Source organism: Pleurodeles waltl, chromosome 9 (assembly GCF_031143425.1).
Source record: "Pleurodeles waltl isolate 20211129_DDA chromosome 9, aPleWal1.hap1.20221129, whole genome shotgun sequence".
Classification (NCBI taxonomy): Eukaryota; Metazoa; Chordata; class Amphibia; order Caudata; family Salamandridae; genus Pleurodeles; species Pleurodeles waltl.
Genome location: NC_090448.1, coordinates 330,019,726 through 330,036,067, shown reverse-complemented (window position 1 = coordinate 330,036,067; position 16,342 = coordinate 330,019,726). Strand labels below are relative to the sequence as shown.

General features: G+C 41.9%; 1 protein-coding gene across 2 annotated transcripts in view; it reads right to left on the bottom strand.

Moving 5' to 3' along the window:
- APEH (acylaminoacyl-peptide hydrolase) overlaps window positions 1–16,342 on the bottom strand; it is a 278,020-nt gene that overhangs the window by 198,505 nt on the left and 63,173 nt on the right. For both annotated transcript variants that reach the window (XM_069206858.1, XM_069206859.1), the window contains exons 4-6: window positions 13,470–13,596; window positions 11,701–11,791; window positions 7,482–7,557 (exon numbers count right to left, since the gene is read on the bottom strand). In XM_069206858.1, the coding sequence (XP_069062959.1) occupies window positions 7,482–7,557; window positions 11,701–11,791; window positions 13,470–13,596 (294 nt within the window). The remainder of the gene's footprint in view (window positions 1–7,481; window positions 7,558–11,700; window positions 11,792–13,469; window positions 13,597–16,342) is intronic.

The window sequence follows — 16,342 nt, the reverse complement described above, 5'->3', positions numbered from 1 at the left end:
GACCAGGGCCCTGCATTTGCCTCTAAGGCATTCAGGGACACCATGGGGACGATGGGTGTTGAACTCCATTACTCCTCACCATACCATCCCGAGGGAAATTCGGTTGTGGAGAGGAGGAATCGTGATCTAAAGCAGTCCTTAACGGCTCGAGTATCAGGTTCAGGCCGCAGTTGGTTACACCACCTATATGGGGTCCAGAGAGCACTGAATAATCTGCCAAGAAGGTCCTTGAGGGGACGCTCTCCATATGAGGTTCTCTTTGGGATACCTATGTATGTCCCAGATCTTGATGCCCCCTGGTATGGTGGCAGCAGAAACACCATTTGACATAAAAGAATGTCTCACTGTTTTACAGGAGCTTCAACAATTTCGTGATGATAAATAATCTACAAATGCTGCCACTTTAGGAATAAGGGAATTGGCGAAAACTTCGACTGGCTGGATTCCTACAGTTGGGGATCTGGTTTGTGAGAAGATCGCTGTGAAGAAGGAGTTCAGTCCATCATACAGAGCACCGGTGCCAGTCTTGGGAATAAAAGGCACCAGGACTGTCATCTTACCACCACTATCTGGTTCTAAGACGAACAGATTCATCTCCATTGATGACATCAAATTACACCATGTGGCCGATCCTTCACAGTAGACCAGGAGGTCCCTTGGGTGGTTCCTGATCCCCTCTCACTACCCAACAGGACATCCATCTACATAGTAGGATGAACATCACTACTACTGACTATGCAGCTATGTCAACTGCTGTTCCAGACACTTCCTCGACCATGGGGAGGGTGGAAAATGAACTTTTGTTGGTTCCATTCACATCTTCAGTGGCTACCCCGCTTCAAGATTTGGCAGTATTTTACACGAACACTTCCACGACTAATGACGTTGTCTATCAAGAGCCTCCACGTGCGGTGGATCAGAATACGCCGGCTCTTGTGTTTGCAGAGACCACCTCTGGCTATTTTATTGACATTGACGATTTTTCTTCTGATTCATCCTCTACAGTGATTGACAATATTTCAAAAAGTAGTAAGCTGTATCGATGGCTTAAAAAGAACTATCTGAACTACCCATGGACCTACCTGTGGTTCTGTTTGACATTTATTGCATTATTTTTATGGATTGGTTTTGTGACTGTTTTCTTTTTGCTCATAAATGGTCACTATATTCCTGATCGCTCCTCAGTGGAGCATGTTGATGAAATTTTAACACCACATCATTCTTCTCATAAGGTCCGAAAAGATTTGTCCCCTGTAAATATTACAGCAATACCAATTACTGATGGGATTGTGTGGGACAAAGTTCCATTCGATATATACGGGCCTACAGAGATTATTCAAATACCATACGTGTTCAAAATTTCAATGACTGATGTTATTACACCTAATGTTGTCTCTGATGATTGGGATGTCCAAACAGTTGATTCCATGCTAACTGAAATGAAGGACTATTCCGCTTTTGAAAGTGATGATGTATATGATATATACAATGAATTATGGGGAAATGTTCTGCTATAACAATTGGGGACATCACTACCTACACTGTGCCACTAGATATAGGCCTCTCTTGAACTACACACAGTGGGAACACTGTTCTACACCACAGGTGGGGAGTCCAAAGCATTATAGCAATAAATTTACATACCTTTCTGGGCATGATACAAGAAAAGCAGAGTCGTATTATTTTAAAATACCTCCGGCACAAATTAGGAAGATTTTGCTAACAGATACAAAACTGATTTATTCAGATCCCTTTGTTTCCCGGCTCTCGATTGAGGGTTATGAATATTGGAAGATCACTATTGACTTGAAAAGTGTATGGGGAACACAAGATTGGCAGATACAGGGTAGGGAGGCTTTGTTTTGAGCATGCCTGATTCCTGTGCAAATTATTTTCTTAAATTACACTATTGAGCAGACATCCTGTCTGGGGTTAGCAAAAATTAAAGATCTGAACACGCCCAGTATCCCTACTCCGGCAAAATTTAAAGATTGGCAACACTTTCTTAATGTTACAGAGGACAGGCTAGATGCAGTGGTTAAGGATGGTACCTATAATTCTTCACTTTCCAGTCCCGGCGGGTGGTTGGTATGGCCCACCGACACTAATGAGTTTCAAAGGCGTTTCTTGAACTCTTCAGGGGTTTTTTCAATTAACAGGCCAGACCCTCGCTTTATATCGGGTCAACATACAGGTATAGTTACAACATACAGTGTGGTTAAGCTGTGCCAGCAATGGGTGCAAACGAACACGTTAACAGCAGTTAAGAAACACCTGAACACTCTTTCTGACAGTATAGACTTGCAGGATTTTCTGCTGGGTCCTAGAAAACAGCGCTCAAAAAGGTTTTTATATGCTATGTACAATTAAATTTGGAAACTTTCCCAGATTGAGGCTGCTGCGCGTTTAAGACAACTGGATAAAGAATATTTGGAAAAAACATTCGCTGTTGTCGACAATGGCATGAATACACTGTCCAACAGGATTTATTCACTATCAAATATAGTGTTGTCTGCTATTGATATCACTCAGACTGACTTGTCCCGGTTATATCATGGGCAAACACAGCTACGTTCCATCATGCAGGTAGGTTGGACGTTGCAGACACTGAAAAATGGCCACATTCCATGGAAATATATTAATGGGAGTGAATTCTTCACTGCTTTTAATTTTTCCAGGGAACAAGAGACAATGGCTAAAAGGGAGGCTAGTTTCACCCTGCTTCAAGTACAGAAATTAGATAAGTTGCCCTTCACGGTAGCAGAGAGTCCTTCAACTATCTGGCTCTTACACTGCATTATTAATTTACAGATTTCGACCTTTCGTTTCTCGAGCTGCCTGAAACATCTTGCAGTGGGATGATATGAGCAACTAGGAGATAGCTTTATTAAGGAAGAGTGGGAGTTGCCCTTTGACTATAGATGTCAGAACAGTGAAAGGGAGGTCTTTCTTAGCGGAAGCGAATGTGAGACTGCTGTTCGTCATTCTATGATATGCAAACAGGTGTCTTCACGGTCTTTGCAATGCGGGGGTCGCAAATTTGGCCTGTTTTCTGAAGGGTACTCCCGTCCCCTTGATTCGTCCAGTGTTTCATGTACTTTCCAATGGAAGTTATGTGGTACTCAACGATCAAAGCTGTTGCGGCATGCGACCCGGAATTGCCTACGCAATCCTGATTCCATAGCCATTTTCAACTTTTTGCTGGAGTGTTAGTCTGTCAACTAACATAAACTGCAAATTATTGCAGGAGGCACCAAAATTGCCATTTACTCATTGTCTAGTCATTTCTGAAAACCAAATCTCAAGAAAAACCTTGATACACCACACATGTCAGAGGGAAACTTCCTGTAACATTCAGCTAGATACCCGATTGATCCACTCATGATCCTACATACATCAGCAGCATCCTAGATATCTTTTTGCGACTGATTAATCTCAATCAGTTGAATGAGGAATCAGTCCTGTTTTCAACTTTGATGAAAAAGGCTCACTTATTGACCCACACCGAGTTCCTTCCTAAAGACAAAACAATATAAATTCAGTCAGTGCCAGGTACGTAACTATGTACTGGAGGAAGAATCACTGCCACATAACAACAACTTCACACTCTATTCTTGCACTCCATAAAGCTGTCCAAGACTAAGAAATTAACATTCTATAAAAATAAACCTCTCATGTTTCTTCGAATAAAAGCATCCAGACAGATCCAGCCTCTCCTTCGGCATAAGATATTTCTGTCAAAAAATGTATAATCTATTACTTGTTCTCATGTTTAAAAATTAAAAAAATATATAGATTTTCACTGTAGTGCGATTGCTAATTTAGTATGATTTCTCGGATCTCTAAATCTGCAATAGTAAACAGACTTTCTTTAGGTGCTTCACAACAAGTCACAGGGCAGCCTTTGAATTTCTTAAATTTGTGTTCCTCTTTCATCCATCTTGCTTGATAATTTTATTCTACAACAAAAGCAATTGTACAATGACATTTCATAATCAGAATAGAGGTGCATATATACTGAGGTACATTCAAAGAAGCCCAGAAGTGCAACATTTTGCATGCAGCATTCTTATTCCAGATGGTCTCTACTCTACCCTCTTCAGTATCAGTGCTAACTATAGGAGTAATACCTTTAAAAACCATCTCACTACTTCGCATCAGACTAAACTCAAGGGAAAGATGGTCATTATTTGATTTATCTCCCACAACAAAAACCATGCAGCCTGAATTGTTCAGTAGATATATTAAATATATATTTTAACATACCTTGCACGTTAACCTTGTTAGTAGGTGCGTCCTTTAAAAATTGATGCCTCAAAGTCCTTAGTTTAAGTTCATCTGTCATATCAGCTAAGTGCATCCCTCTGAAGCAATCCTGGGAAGCCTTAAATACCAAAGGCATGCCTGCCCCTAGCTTTTTCTAAAGTGCTACTGTTGGGTTGGTGAGAGAGAGAATGATTTTAACAACAAAAGTGACCTGCCATCTTCATTGGAGTCTTGTAATAAGGTTCCAGTGCTGCACAGAGGATGCCTTCTCATAAAATGTCACCTTTACACCTTTCGCTCTCTTCCAAGGATTAAGATGTGATTAGCCACAATTAAGTTATAGTTATCAGCTCACACCACTCCACAATCCATCCCAGCAATCAGGCAGTTATTACTGTGCATTGCAAGGCAGTAAAGAGGATATTGTAGGTGGTCTTCTACCCAGCTCCAGGGGCTCTCACAACACTCCCTTGACCGCCTGAAGTAAATTTAGCTGGACTTGTATCCACTTAATAGTATCAGAGAAAGATGCTAAATCTCTTTCATTAACTAGTTTTTATTTATTTAATTGAATTGAGGGTTCTTTGGAGCCCCTCCACTACCTTTAACATCTTCTTCCAGCTAAGACATGAGTGAAAAAACTATTACTGTTGGCTCATTCCAGGGATACTCACTCCTACTTTGTTTTATCAGACCCAGGTTGGGAGGCCATCAAGCAGGCAGGCAAGGGCCACAGCTGAGGAGGGTTGGGGCATTTGTAGCTACTCTCCCAGGGTCTATCCTACTATGAATCTGCAAATTAGGCTAAGTATAATCCCTTCAGCACTTGACTCTCAGTGGTAGCAATGGTGACAGCAGCAGTGACAGGCTTCTCAAGGAGGTTATTGTGAGATTACAACAGACTCAGAGCTCAATAGACACCCAGCAGTACAATAGCATAGTTGTTTAGCCAACTGATTATCTTAGAAAAAAATTAAAGTACTTTATTATAAAATAACACACAATACTACACAATAACACAAAAAGTATCAAACACCCAAAATGAGGATGAGAGGTTTAACATAATACAGTTAGGCAGTTGGGAAGGCTGCCACCCCCTCTCTCTCTGCCTCCATTGCTGTCTCTCATGTATACTACATTCTTTTAAGTGGTGGTACCAGTGAAGACTTCGTGCTTCCCTCTGTAGTTATTAGTCTCTTTAAGGCTATGTTATTGTTCAATCTTTCACTGATTCTCAGAGCTGCAATAGGCTGTTGGTTGATTGCTTGCTCTCAGTCTGTGCCCACTGAAAGCTTGCAGGCTGTAATTGAGTCACTGGTCGGCCCACTATAGTTCGACCAGTGCAAGATGCACTGCAATGTCATGCAGGTAGCGGCTGCCTTCAGACCATGGTCCTCTTCCAGGCTTGAAAGCAGCGGTTGCAGTGCGTCTACTATCTCCGGATGGAGTCTGATATTTGATGGGTCTCCCTCAAAGGCGCAGGTCCTGAAGCAGTGACTTGTCAATTTCAAGTTGATTTGGCAGCAACAGATGAATTGGATTGGGCCCAGAGAGTTAACGTCATATGAAGACAATCAGTGCTTCGGTACCTGGGACAAAGTGCCTCAACGCAAAAGCTTCTTCTCCTCTGCAGTGTACTCCACTCAACAATGTGCAAGTGCTTGGGCAAACCACATGTTAAGTCTATCAGGGCAGTCTCAGGCAGAAGCCATGGGTTCACACTCGGGCACAACTCAACAAGTGTTATGGTCATGGCGGCGTCAATCTCTTTAGGCTCACAAACCAGTGCCACAGGTCAACACCAATTCCTTCTAAAGGGCAACCTGATCAGACACACAGTGGCTGCTGCTACAGCTTTGATGGCAGGGATGACAGGATTCACTCATATACACTTCAGCAGTACCACAGATCCTCTGCTCAGGCTCACAGTCAGGGTCTGGGATACAGTGAAGAGAATGCCAGCAATGTTCTTCTTGAGTGTTTGGTGAATGGACCACAGCACCAGGGCCAGCCACCGTAATACAGACCAACCGTCACCTTCTCCAGCACAGCTCACCCCTTCCATCTTCGTTCAGGCAGGATTTTCCAGGCACTGCAGGGCAGGGAAGAAATTATTTCTCCTGAACAGACTCCAGGTGATTTCCTAGAATTGTGGAAAGCTAGCTGTCAGGCGGACGCCATCTGTGGCTGTGCAGTGGAGCAGTTGGTGGAGCACCCTCCCTCCATGGCATAAAGAAATTGGAACAAGAACAGCAAGTAGGTCAGCAGCTCACAATCTTATCCAGGGATAGCAGACAGGGGATGTGTATTCTGAGTGTGGACTTTCAGAACCAGCTTGAGTAGAATCTTTTTTCATGTGTCCTTCCTAGGCTGTCTTCCAGACTAAGCCTTTGTCTTGAGTGATGCTCTTAACAGTCACTTCAGTGTCTAGGTTTCCTCCGCCTAATCTCAGAAATGTCAGCAATATATTTCCACTCTGTGGGAAAGTAACCTCACCTCCATGTTTGGTTAACTCATACCATCGTACAGTGCATAACTCACTTATCACACATCAAACGCATATTTCCATGTGCTCAGGATCTCAGCATTAGAAAATGGGTTCATCGCTAGCACCAGATATGCTAATAAGCTTCTACTCTCACGAACAGATTCATCACTCTATGATCACTACAAAACTCTTTAGGTGGTCTCCACAACATACATGCATAAACCCATGACAGGGGTAGTAGCCCTTTATCACTACTAAGGTGGGGAGGAGTCGCAGGGTGCACCCCTCCAGAGCCAGAACTAATCCAGGTGCAGGCTGTTGGTCAAAGGCAGGCTTAGGCCTTTGCACACATGCTAGATTAGTGTGAGGCTGGGGCCAAAGTCCAAAAACTAGGATAGCAGATACTGTCACAGTTGGGCATGCGAGCCAAGGGACAAAACTATTTAACATGCGTGGAACATTCATGTCCTAAGAGTTTTCCTTCACTAAAATACGGCACTGTTTTAACCATGATGTGTGCCTCTGTATCCTGGGAGCATAAGAAACTCTCCTCTTGGAGCCTGGAGTCTGCTCAAATAAGATCAATTCAGGCCACCAACTGGGGGTCATCCCCATTTGAAAACCAATGTCATAAAGTACATGTGCAAAGCCAAGTAAACACTGCAATGGTTTTTTCTTACATCAAGGATCTTCGAGGAAGAAATTATAAAAGGCACCAAAGACCTACCATCCCCATACACTTTCCCATGCTTCTCAAGTACAGACAGATTGATGCTTTTTACTTTTCTGTTCTTACTCCAGACCTGGAAAGAGAGAAGAACATGTTATCGTGGAGATAAAACCCAAATAGATGACTCAAAAGACCGAAAAAAGGTTGTGTGACCAGGTATTAGGCCGGCAAGCCACCAACTGGAGCCTGGAGGACCTGATGAAAGGCTCAACATGGAGGTCAGTGATCGGTGAGCGTTTAAACAACTTTAAAATATACAATTCCCTCTAGATGTGAAATGCATCCAAGAAATTGATACTGAATAATACCAGACCTCTGCAAGTTTTTATCAAATTAGCAATTTACTCTTTATTTATGAATCCCAAGTACTGTTGCTTTTTTTTTAGAGCTAATAGGAATTAGCAGGTTTGCAAAATAATCCATAGTGGTACTACTGTATAACAACAGTCTTATTTTTTAAAGAGGTTTCCTGAATGTGAACTAATAGAAAGTGGGCAGATGGGTACACAGTCAGAATTATGAACAGTAAATGAAAGAACTGTTCCACTGAGAAATAAATTGACAAAAGAGTTTCAGAGCCACACGCATGGAGCCACCTTCCACAAGTTGTGATTTATGAACACTCAGATCAAGCTTCCATGACAGAATAACGTTGGGGATAGGACGTTTTCCGGCAACTCCACAAAAATTCTGTCCAACTTTTATTTTGTCAAGTGTGAATTGGAGTAAGGAAATCATGGTTATTGTTGATTCCAAGACAAATTTTATATTTTCTAGCCTCAAGAATGTTTTTGTTGTCACCACCATTCAATTGATTCTCAATGTGCAGCCACTAAAGTTTGTGGTGCTCAAAAACAAGTTGTTCATACTCGCATACTGAACAAGTAACAAACTCTCCCTCAACATCAAATTCTGAAAGGATTAAAGAAGCAAAGGCTTCACACACTTTAAAATAGGTAATAACATGATCCTTTCTTCCGACTCCTGTATAAATCCCTTCCTCATTTCTCAGGTGAAATGCATTTTTTTCTGATCTTTTATCTCTGGTTACAAACCTCATGGGGTGATAAAACATTGTTTAGTATCTTGCATGTCCCCATATCCTGTATGGCTGACCCGGTGTCTAGAATGCTGGCAATAAATGATGTAACAGAATGTTGGTGTAAAGTGGAAACTAGGAGAAAGACAAAGCTGGAGGGAGGATGTAACCCTAACAGAACCTACGTGCTGATGCTGTAACCTAAGGCTTAACATGAAATAAATAATGTGCCACCTATATGAGTTACTCAGATTCTTGTATGAAGACACTGTCCTTCAACTACAATATCCCATTCTTTAAGAATATTATGTCTATAAAGGTAGAAGTTTAAAATGAGATATATGCTAAAGAGCTCAGGTCACATAGTAAGGATATCATCCAAACCAACGCTGAGTCCTCTAAAAGAAGGTTCTGATGCTTTCTGTCCACTTTAATTAGTCAAACATCTAGCTACAGATATATGTTTAAGACTTGATGACTTTGGTTAGCTTTGGCTATCACTATCTAAACGCTCTGTGACAGGACCTTAACTGGAAGTGGATCACTTTGAACTGGTAGTGTTCTCAGTAAGCATCTGTGTGTATGCGTGCTGAACTGGAATCTTAAAGAAGGCTTCTTTTAGGACTAACATACCTATAAGGCATCAGTGAAACAAAAAGAGAGTCTGCTACTGATCATCTTCAACTTTTTCTGTGATGAACTTGAGGCGTTAAAGGACCAAGTTGGACCTATTTGGTTTCCTTTCCTACCAATGTTTCTGCTACAAAGTAACTCTAGGTTTTCCTAACGAAATTAAGTGTTGAAATAAACAATATTAAAAATTAGTAGGAAAAAACGGGCATTTGTGACAACATTTTCATTTGTAACTTCTCATCACAAGATATGGAGTTTATAAGCAGGGTTATTTGCACACATCTGAATTTGTGGGCATGTGAATTAGAGGGCATTTATCAACATGACTTATTTCTTACACATTGTCTTACATTTGGAAGGTGCAAATGCAGAGAAATGCAATTGGCAATAACACTTGTTGTACTATTCTGTGTTACTCTAAGTCTCCTGATAAAAATGGTACCTCACTTGAGTGGGTAGGCCTAGTGCCCACGACAGGAAATGGCCAAAAAACACTACATGGATAGATCAAAGCTTTCCACTCAAAACTGACCCGTTTTTAAAAAGTGGATAGCTGTGGTTTTTGGGCACTAGCTTAGCCAGCACCCAGGAAAACCTAGCAACCATGTACATTATTTAAAACTAGAAACCTAGGTGAATCGAGGATGGGTGACCTGTGTGGCTCTGACCAGGTTGTGTTACCCAGAATCCCTTGCAAACCCCAAACATTGCTAAACACATTTTCCTCACATTTCTAGGATGGAAAGTTCTGGATTCTGTTGGGAGCCACAAACTTCTTTTCACCCAGGTTTCCTTTAAGTATCTTTTCAAAATGGTGCCTCCCTAGCATGAGTAGACCTCGTGCCTGCAACAGGAATGATCCAAAATGCAACATGGATACATCAAATCTTTCCATGCAAAACTGACCCATGTTTTGCAAAGTGGGCAGCTGTGTTTTTTTGGTCCCTAGCTCAGTCTGCACCTAGGAAATCTGGCAAACCTGCACATTTTTTAAACCTAGAGGGAATCGAGGATGGGGTGACTTGCATGGATCCCATGAGGTTATTTTTACCCACAATGCCCTGTAAAGCTCAAACTCTGCCTGAAATCACCCACGGTGCGGCTCCCTGACATGTATTACATGAACATCTCTGGTGTCTAGTGGTTTTCTGCCTCCCTTGGTGGAAGATCAGCCTAAAAATATGGCTGATCTGTCCCCTAAGGAAGCAGGTAATGACCAAAATAATGCCCCCATAATCGGGAGCGACACTTGTCCAAGGGGCTGCTCCCCGACATATTTTTTGAAATCCTGGGTGTCTAGTGGTTTTCCATCCCCCCCCCCCCCACAGGGGAGGAGGGTGACAGGTGGTCGAAATCGGACCAAAATACAAGCCCAATCTGCCCCTGGGGCAGGACAACAGCCAAAACATATCCTCAATAATAGGGAGCGGCTCTTGCCTAAGGGGTCTCTCCGAGCAACTAACATACATCCCTCGAGTCCATTGAAGTGGATCTCTGCTTGGGGAATTGACATCCTTTGGCCATCCCCAAGCAGGGATCCACTTGGGGAAGGTACCACTGGAAAGGGGCGATTCTCCCCTTTCCAACAACACCTGTCCGGTGTGCTTCGGTGCTCAAGGTGCCGAGATATGCCCCCAACCACAGAAGCAGTGAAGGTGAAATGAGCTGATCGCCTCATTTCACTTTCAATGTAATGATGTCAGCATAGGCCATTGCTTTGCATCCACCTTGTAAGTGCCAAAAGTTAGTCAGTCAGAACAGGCCCCTTGATACAACTGCTGTGTAGATCAACTAAAAAAACAAAATATCAGAAAACATTTGACACCGGATTCCTCTCTCTTTGTTCTATTAAGCCAAGAGTAGAATACATAAACTAAAAAGAAGAGGAGACAAGGCACAGCTTTTTGGGGCACCCAATCTAACAATGTTTTGTCTCAGGTATACTGACCTAATTCAATCTGTAATTTAATTATACTGCTTCTGTGAATGTACAGTCTATGATATTATTGGTAACATTTGGAACATATGAAGTAAATTTGGTAAGTCAACAAAAACTGAAGAAACACATCAAGATTGAACATATGTAAAAATCATCATTACTGTCTAACCTGCCTCCAAATACAATTTGGATATGACTAATTTCAGATGTTCTGGCGGTTCTATGGGATCCCTGCCAAATACTGAATCAGCTTCAGTGTCCGGAAATCATACAATACTTGCAAGGATATAAGGTATACCTAAAAGGGTTCTCCTTCCAACTTCTTTTGTTTGGGACCATCTTCTGGGCCCCTTTTTCACCCTGATTATATACACCAATATTTGCAAAGGAACAGCTATTTGATCTGGACGCCTCAATCTCACAAATAGGGCTTCTACGTAGAGGTAGAACATTTGGGCATGGCAGTGCAGATTTTACAAGAATAAGTCTGACCCTCACGTTTGCACACGCTGTATCTAGTTGTGATGAGGCAGTTAACTGACTAGGTTCATTATCTCCCACCAAGAAGCGTTCCTTGCAGCCATAATAGGAAATAAAATACTCACTTCCAGAAACTGCTGCTCCTCTCCTTTCGTGTTTTTGGTATCTCGGATGACTGCCTTCAGAGCACCAGAAGGGGATTCCCCGCTTAGCAACCTACATATTAAAGAAATGTTAGTGATTAATCTTTAAAGTCTTAGATAAGAAAAGAAGACTATTAAGGCAAAATAATTAAGTGATGCACACTAATGACTGCCATTTCTTTGAACAGCCAAGTTACAGCCAAAGGAAAGAGACCAGGGATAAAGTAAAGTAATTTGCTGTTAATCACTACATATTGTAAGCAGGATTTCAAAGTTAGAATTTCCGACCTCTCACCTACTTTCTCCCTTTTTTAAAAATCTTCCAGTCTCCTTTGCCTGCAAATATTCCTCCTCGTTAAATTTCTGTAACCACACATCATTTGATGCACCGTCCCAAGAGTCCTAAAGAATGTTATTCCACACAGACTGCAGTAGGCGTATTAAATCATTCACAGCAAAAAGTATGCCATTCTGTGGTTTCTGAATCATTGCGTACATGTAGCGAAAGGGGCAACAATTATCAGCTTTAGGCTATTTAGAACATAATGGTAATGTGAGGGTAATTCAAAGATCAAGACATGGATACCTGAGCATGTGACATCGAACATGCTTGTTGAAAATTAAGGTCCAGTGAGGAAGAACAATTAAAAACCCATGTTTTGTTTAAACCCACATTAAGATGTTGAAATCTTACAAATCACCAAATTTTCAGATCCACAAGGGATTCTGAAGCTTACAAAATACTTTATTTTATTACCAATTTATGACTTTATAATATCAGAATGGTTTTAACCTCCAAGATGTCAATGATATTCTAATGTGGGTTCTGAGGTACAATTTTTGACATTAGATTTTACTTTACTGTATACATTATGTGTACCATAATGCTTTTTAATTGTAGTTTAAATCAATACTTAACACTTGGATTAAAGCAGGTCCGTAATACATGAACTAAAATCAAACTTAATAACCGCTTTAATGAATCAAGATTTTTAGGCCACCTTAACTCTATGCTAAGAACTAACTACTAAATTTTATTAAATTAAAAACGTTTGCACAATCTTCATTGTTACAACAATGAAGCCATATTCCTTAAACAGAGCTTAGCAGGTCACTACTACATTACTTGACCATATTTTTCACTAGGTTGTTTTGAGCCACACAATTTAGAAATAACAGGTGAGAGCAAACTCCTTTTACAGTTGAACTTTTAGTACCGTATAAGTGAAAGCACAAACAAATTCTCATTGTTGAATGAATAGTTTGTAGGGGTTATAGCTTTTACATAAGTAGGTACTTAGCTAAGCCAATCCTGCATCAGCATCTTGTAGACAATAGCTGGTAAGGCTAGATTGCTTGATAGACAACAAATTGTCAGTATATCACACACTAAGCAATTTTTAGTTTGGATTATATTTGTGAAAAAGTTAATACTTTAGTGTCAAATCTGCATCAAATACCAGGCAAACAGTGGGGGTGACCATGTCAAAAAGGGGCACTTTCCTACACTGTTTTTAATACTACTATTCATCTTCAAGACTGTTAGTAAGCACCATTTATAATACTTACACACAGTCTAAAAGACTAAGGTTGATGGAGCAGGATAAAAAGAAGTTACACTCACAAAGGTAATACTGAACATCGCTCGGTTTCTCAAAGACCATGGTGTAAAAGGAAATTGCTTTGAGAGGCCTGCTCGGATGGGGACATACTTTGGTATAAGGGTGCACAATGTTTTTATTTCAACTTACTCTCCTTTTATTTCTGTAGCATTCACGGATGGGCTTGAGTAGACAATTGATTTGTTGTCATGGAATACTATATACTGTCGGCAGAATTTCACTTTTTCATTTCGTTCCAGATCCTGCTGTGCCCACTCTGAAACAAAAGTGAAACAGAAAATGCATCAATGCCCCATTCATTGCTAATTATGATTCACCTCTAAAAATCAATAACACAGCATTGTATAAAAACAACAACTTTATAAGGATATTCAATTTTTGGGTCACCCGAGTTATCATCTACATTTGAAAATTCACTGAAATGTGATAGTTGTGGTGAGCTTATGCAACTAGAACTGCCCAAATGTACTGCTCATGACGTCACAGAAGACATCACAAATGGCATTATAAATGTCCTTGCTGGTTACCACACATTTCATTGCTATCAAAATCACTGCTAAACCTCCTTCCTTAAATGCAGATGTAAAAGTGAAGCACTACTATCTGCAAATAGATGTACATGAAGAAGACAGACTGCAGCAGTTACACTTACTCGGACTACATTCCTACGCAGGATAATTGCAGTTGGAATTCTTCAACCCCATTTTCAAGGGCAAAATGTCCCTGAAATATATACAGAACCAAGACTATTTCCACTGTAAGCATACAAGCAGAAAAGAGCAATTATTTACACCTATTATCTTTGTATTTATGTATTATGAACAAGCATAGCCAGAGACAAAGAAGTAGACCTGTAAAAGTGGCCAAATATAAACACTCTTTTTAACTTTTGACAGAAATGGCAGGGTAGAACACAGACCACCCAATGACTTTTCAACAATATGTTCAATAAATGAGGCATGATTTATCCCTCTCTATATCCTATAAGCATGCATGCCAACAATAAGATCAGAGACATGCCACACATCCATTTCCTTCCACAATCGACAAACCTGGATTGCACACTCTGCAATCAAACATTCAGTTCTACCTTTTATCACTACAGTTTGCGCCTGTTGATGCGTACTTATGGCAGTTGCACACTACACATATGAGTGGTAACATACAGAATGGTAAAACGGCTGACTGGAGGAGAAATAAAGCAGTGCTAATATTATGATTGGATTCTCTGTTCAAGTATTGGTCCATGAACACAACCAGTGACCCCCCTCTCTGCTTGTTTTGCAGTGGGATGGGCCCAAAGGTCTTTGGCCCCACCACACCTCATTATCGCCTGCATATTTTGTTCCGCAAATAGAGACGCTATTGTAGGAAAGCACCATTTTTGGCATGGTTAGTGCCCACTTTTTGCCTGGTATCTGATGTAATTTCGTCTGAAAGCGCACTGGGTTCCTGCTAACCAGGTCCCCAGTGCCAGACCTCTTTCCCCTAAAACTGCACAGTCGTTGCCCCCACTGGGCAAAACCTTTAGCACTCTCTATAAGTCCTTAGTAAATGGTAACCCTGATAGATAGGGCCTGGGATACTAAAGAGTGTCCCTAAGGGTTGCAGCACAAATTGGACCACCCTAGGGGCCCCTCACCAGGAACATGGCAGGCTGCGTGTCTTGGTGCAGACAAAAGTGAAAACATGACATGGCACACAGCCTGTTTGCATGTCCCCTAACACTGAATGTAATACATGTAAGTACCCCTCTAGCTGGCCTTACAGCCCTAAGGCAGGGTGCAATATATTACATGTGACAGCATATCTCCACAAGCTGATATGCCTCTGCTATGTATTTGTCTTTTCTCAAACACAGTAAATGACAAGGGAAGCCATTTTAAAAACATGTGCTGGACACTGGTCACTATGAGTTCCCAGGCTACATGAAGGCTTCACTGAAGGTAGGGATGTTTGGAATCAAACATCTCATATTGGTGAACCCACACTGATGCCAGTGTTGGATTCACCAATACATGCACCCAGAGGGCACATTAAAGGTCCCCCCTGAAAACCTACAAACTGTTAGTGTGTTAACTGGCTGGTTCTAACCAGTTCAACCACCCTAGCCAAGTTTCTGACCCCTTAAAGTAAGAGCCAGCGCTCTCGGGTTTCACAGGCAAAAGCCTTCACTGGGAGGGGGTATTGACCTCCTTCAGGCAGGGTAAAAATCCCAGGGTGGGAAGCTTCAAAGGGCTTTGTAATGCGACCCAGGTCTATCCCAATGGCAGAGATAACCAAATCCCCCCCGTCCTGACCCCACTTTTGATGGCAAGACAGGTGGGAAAATTAGGCAGATTAGGAGGTGTGCCCACTTCATGCCAGTTTCACCCCTAAAGTGGACGATCTGAAGTGGAAACCACTTTTTAAATTCCTCCATCTTGGTTTGGAAGGAATTAGGCCATTAGGGTCAAGGTAATGCCCACTTTCGAACAGAAGGGGTCACAGAAAGGGAGCAGTCACCCTAAAGGTGAGCAACCCACTGGCTGCCACCTGCCACTCCCTGTAACCCCCCTAAATTGAGTATTTAAGTGGCACACGTAAACCCCAGAACTCAGAACCTGACGGCTTAAGAAGAAAGGGACAAAGAAGATACACATCTGCAGAAGAGGAGAAGGAGCTGGCCTGGAACCAACCCCGCCGGCCTGTCTGGACTCCTTGGAGGACTCTGCACCAGAAGACGTGTTGTCCTAAAGCTGAACCACACAGAAACCTGGGAGGACTTCTTTCCTTCGAAAAAGACAGACTCCTGTGAGCAACAGACCTGCTCTCCATCCAACCCTAAAGAAAGGACTCTGCAGCCTCCAGCACTGCAAATCCTGACATCTGAGGTCACCACTGCATCCGTCGTCACCGACCTGAGTGGGAGTGGACCTCTGGTGTCATTGTGGTTTCGCCCCTAATGGACTCCCTGAAGTCACCTGCAGCCTCTGCACGCAGGGCCCCTCTCCTGCAGCCTC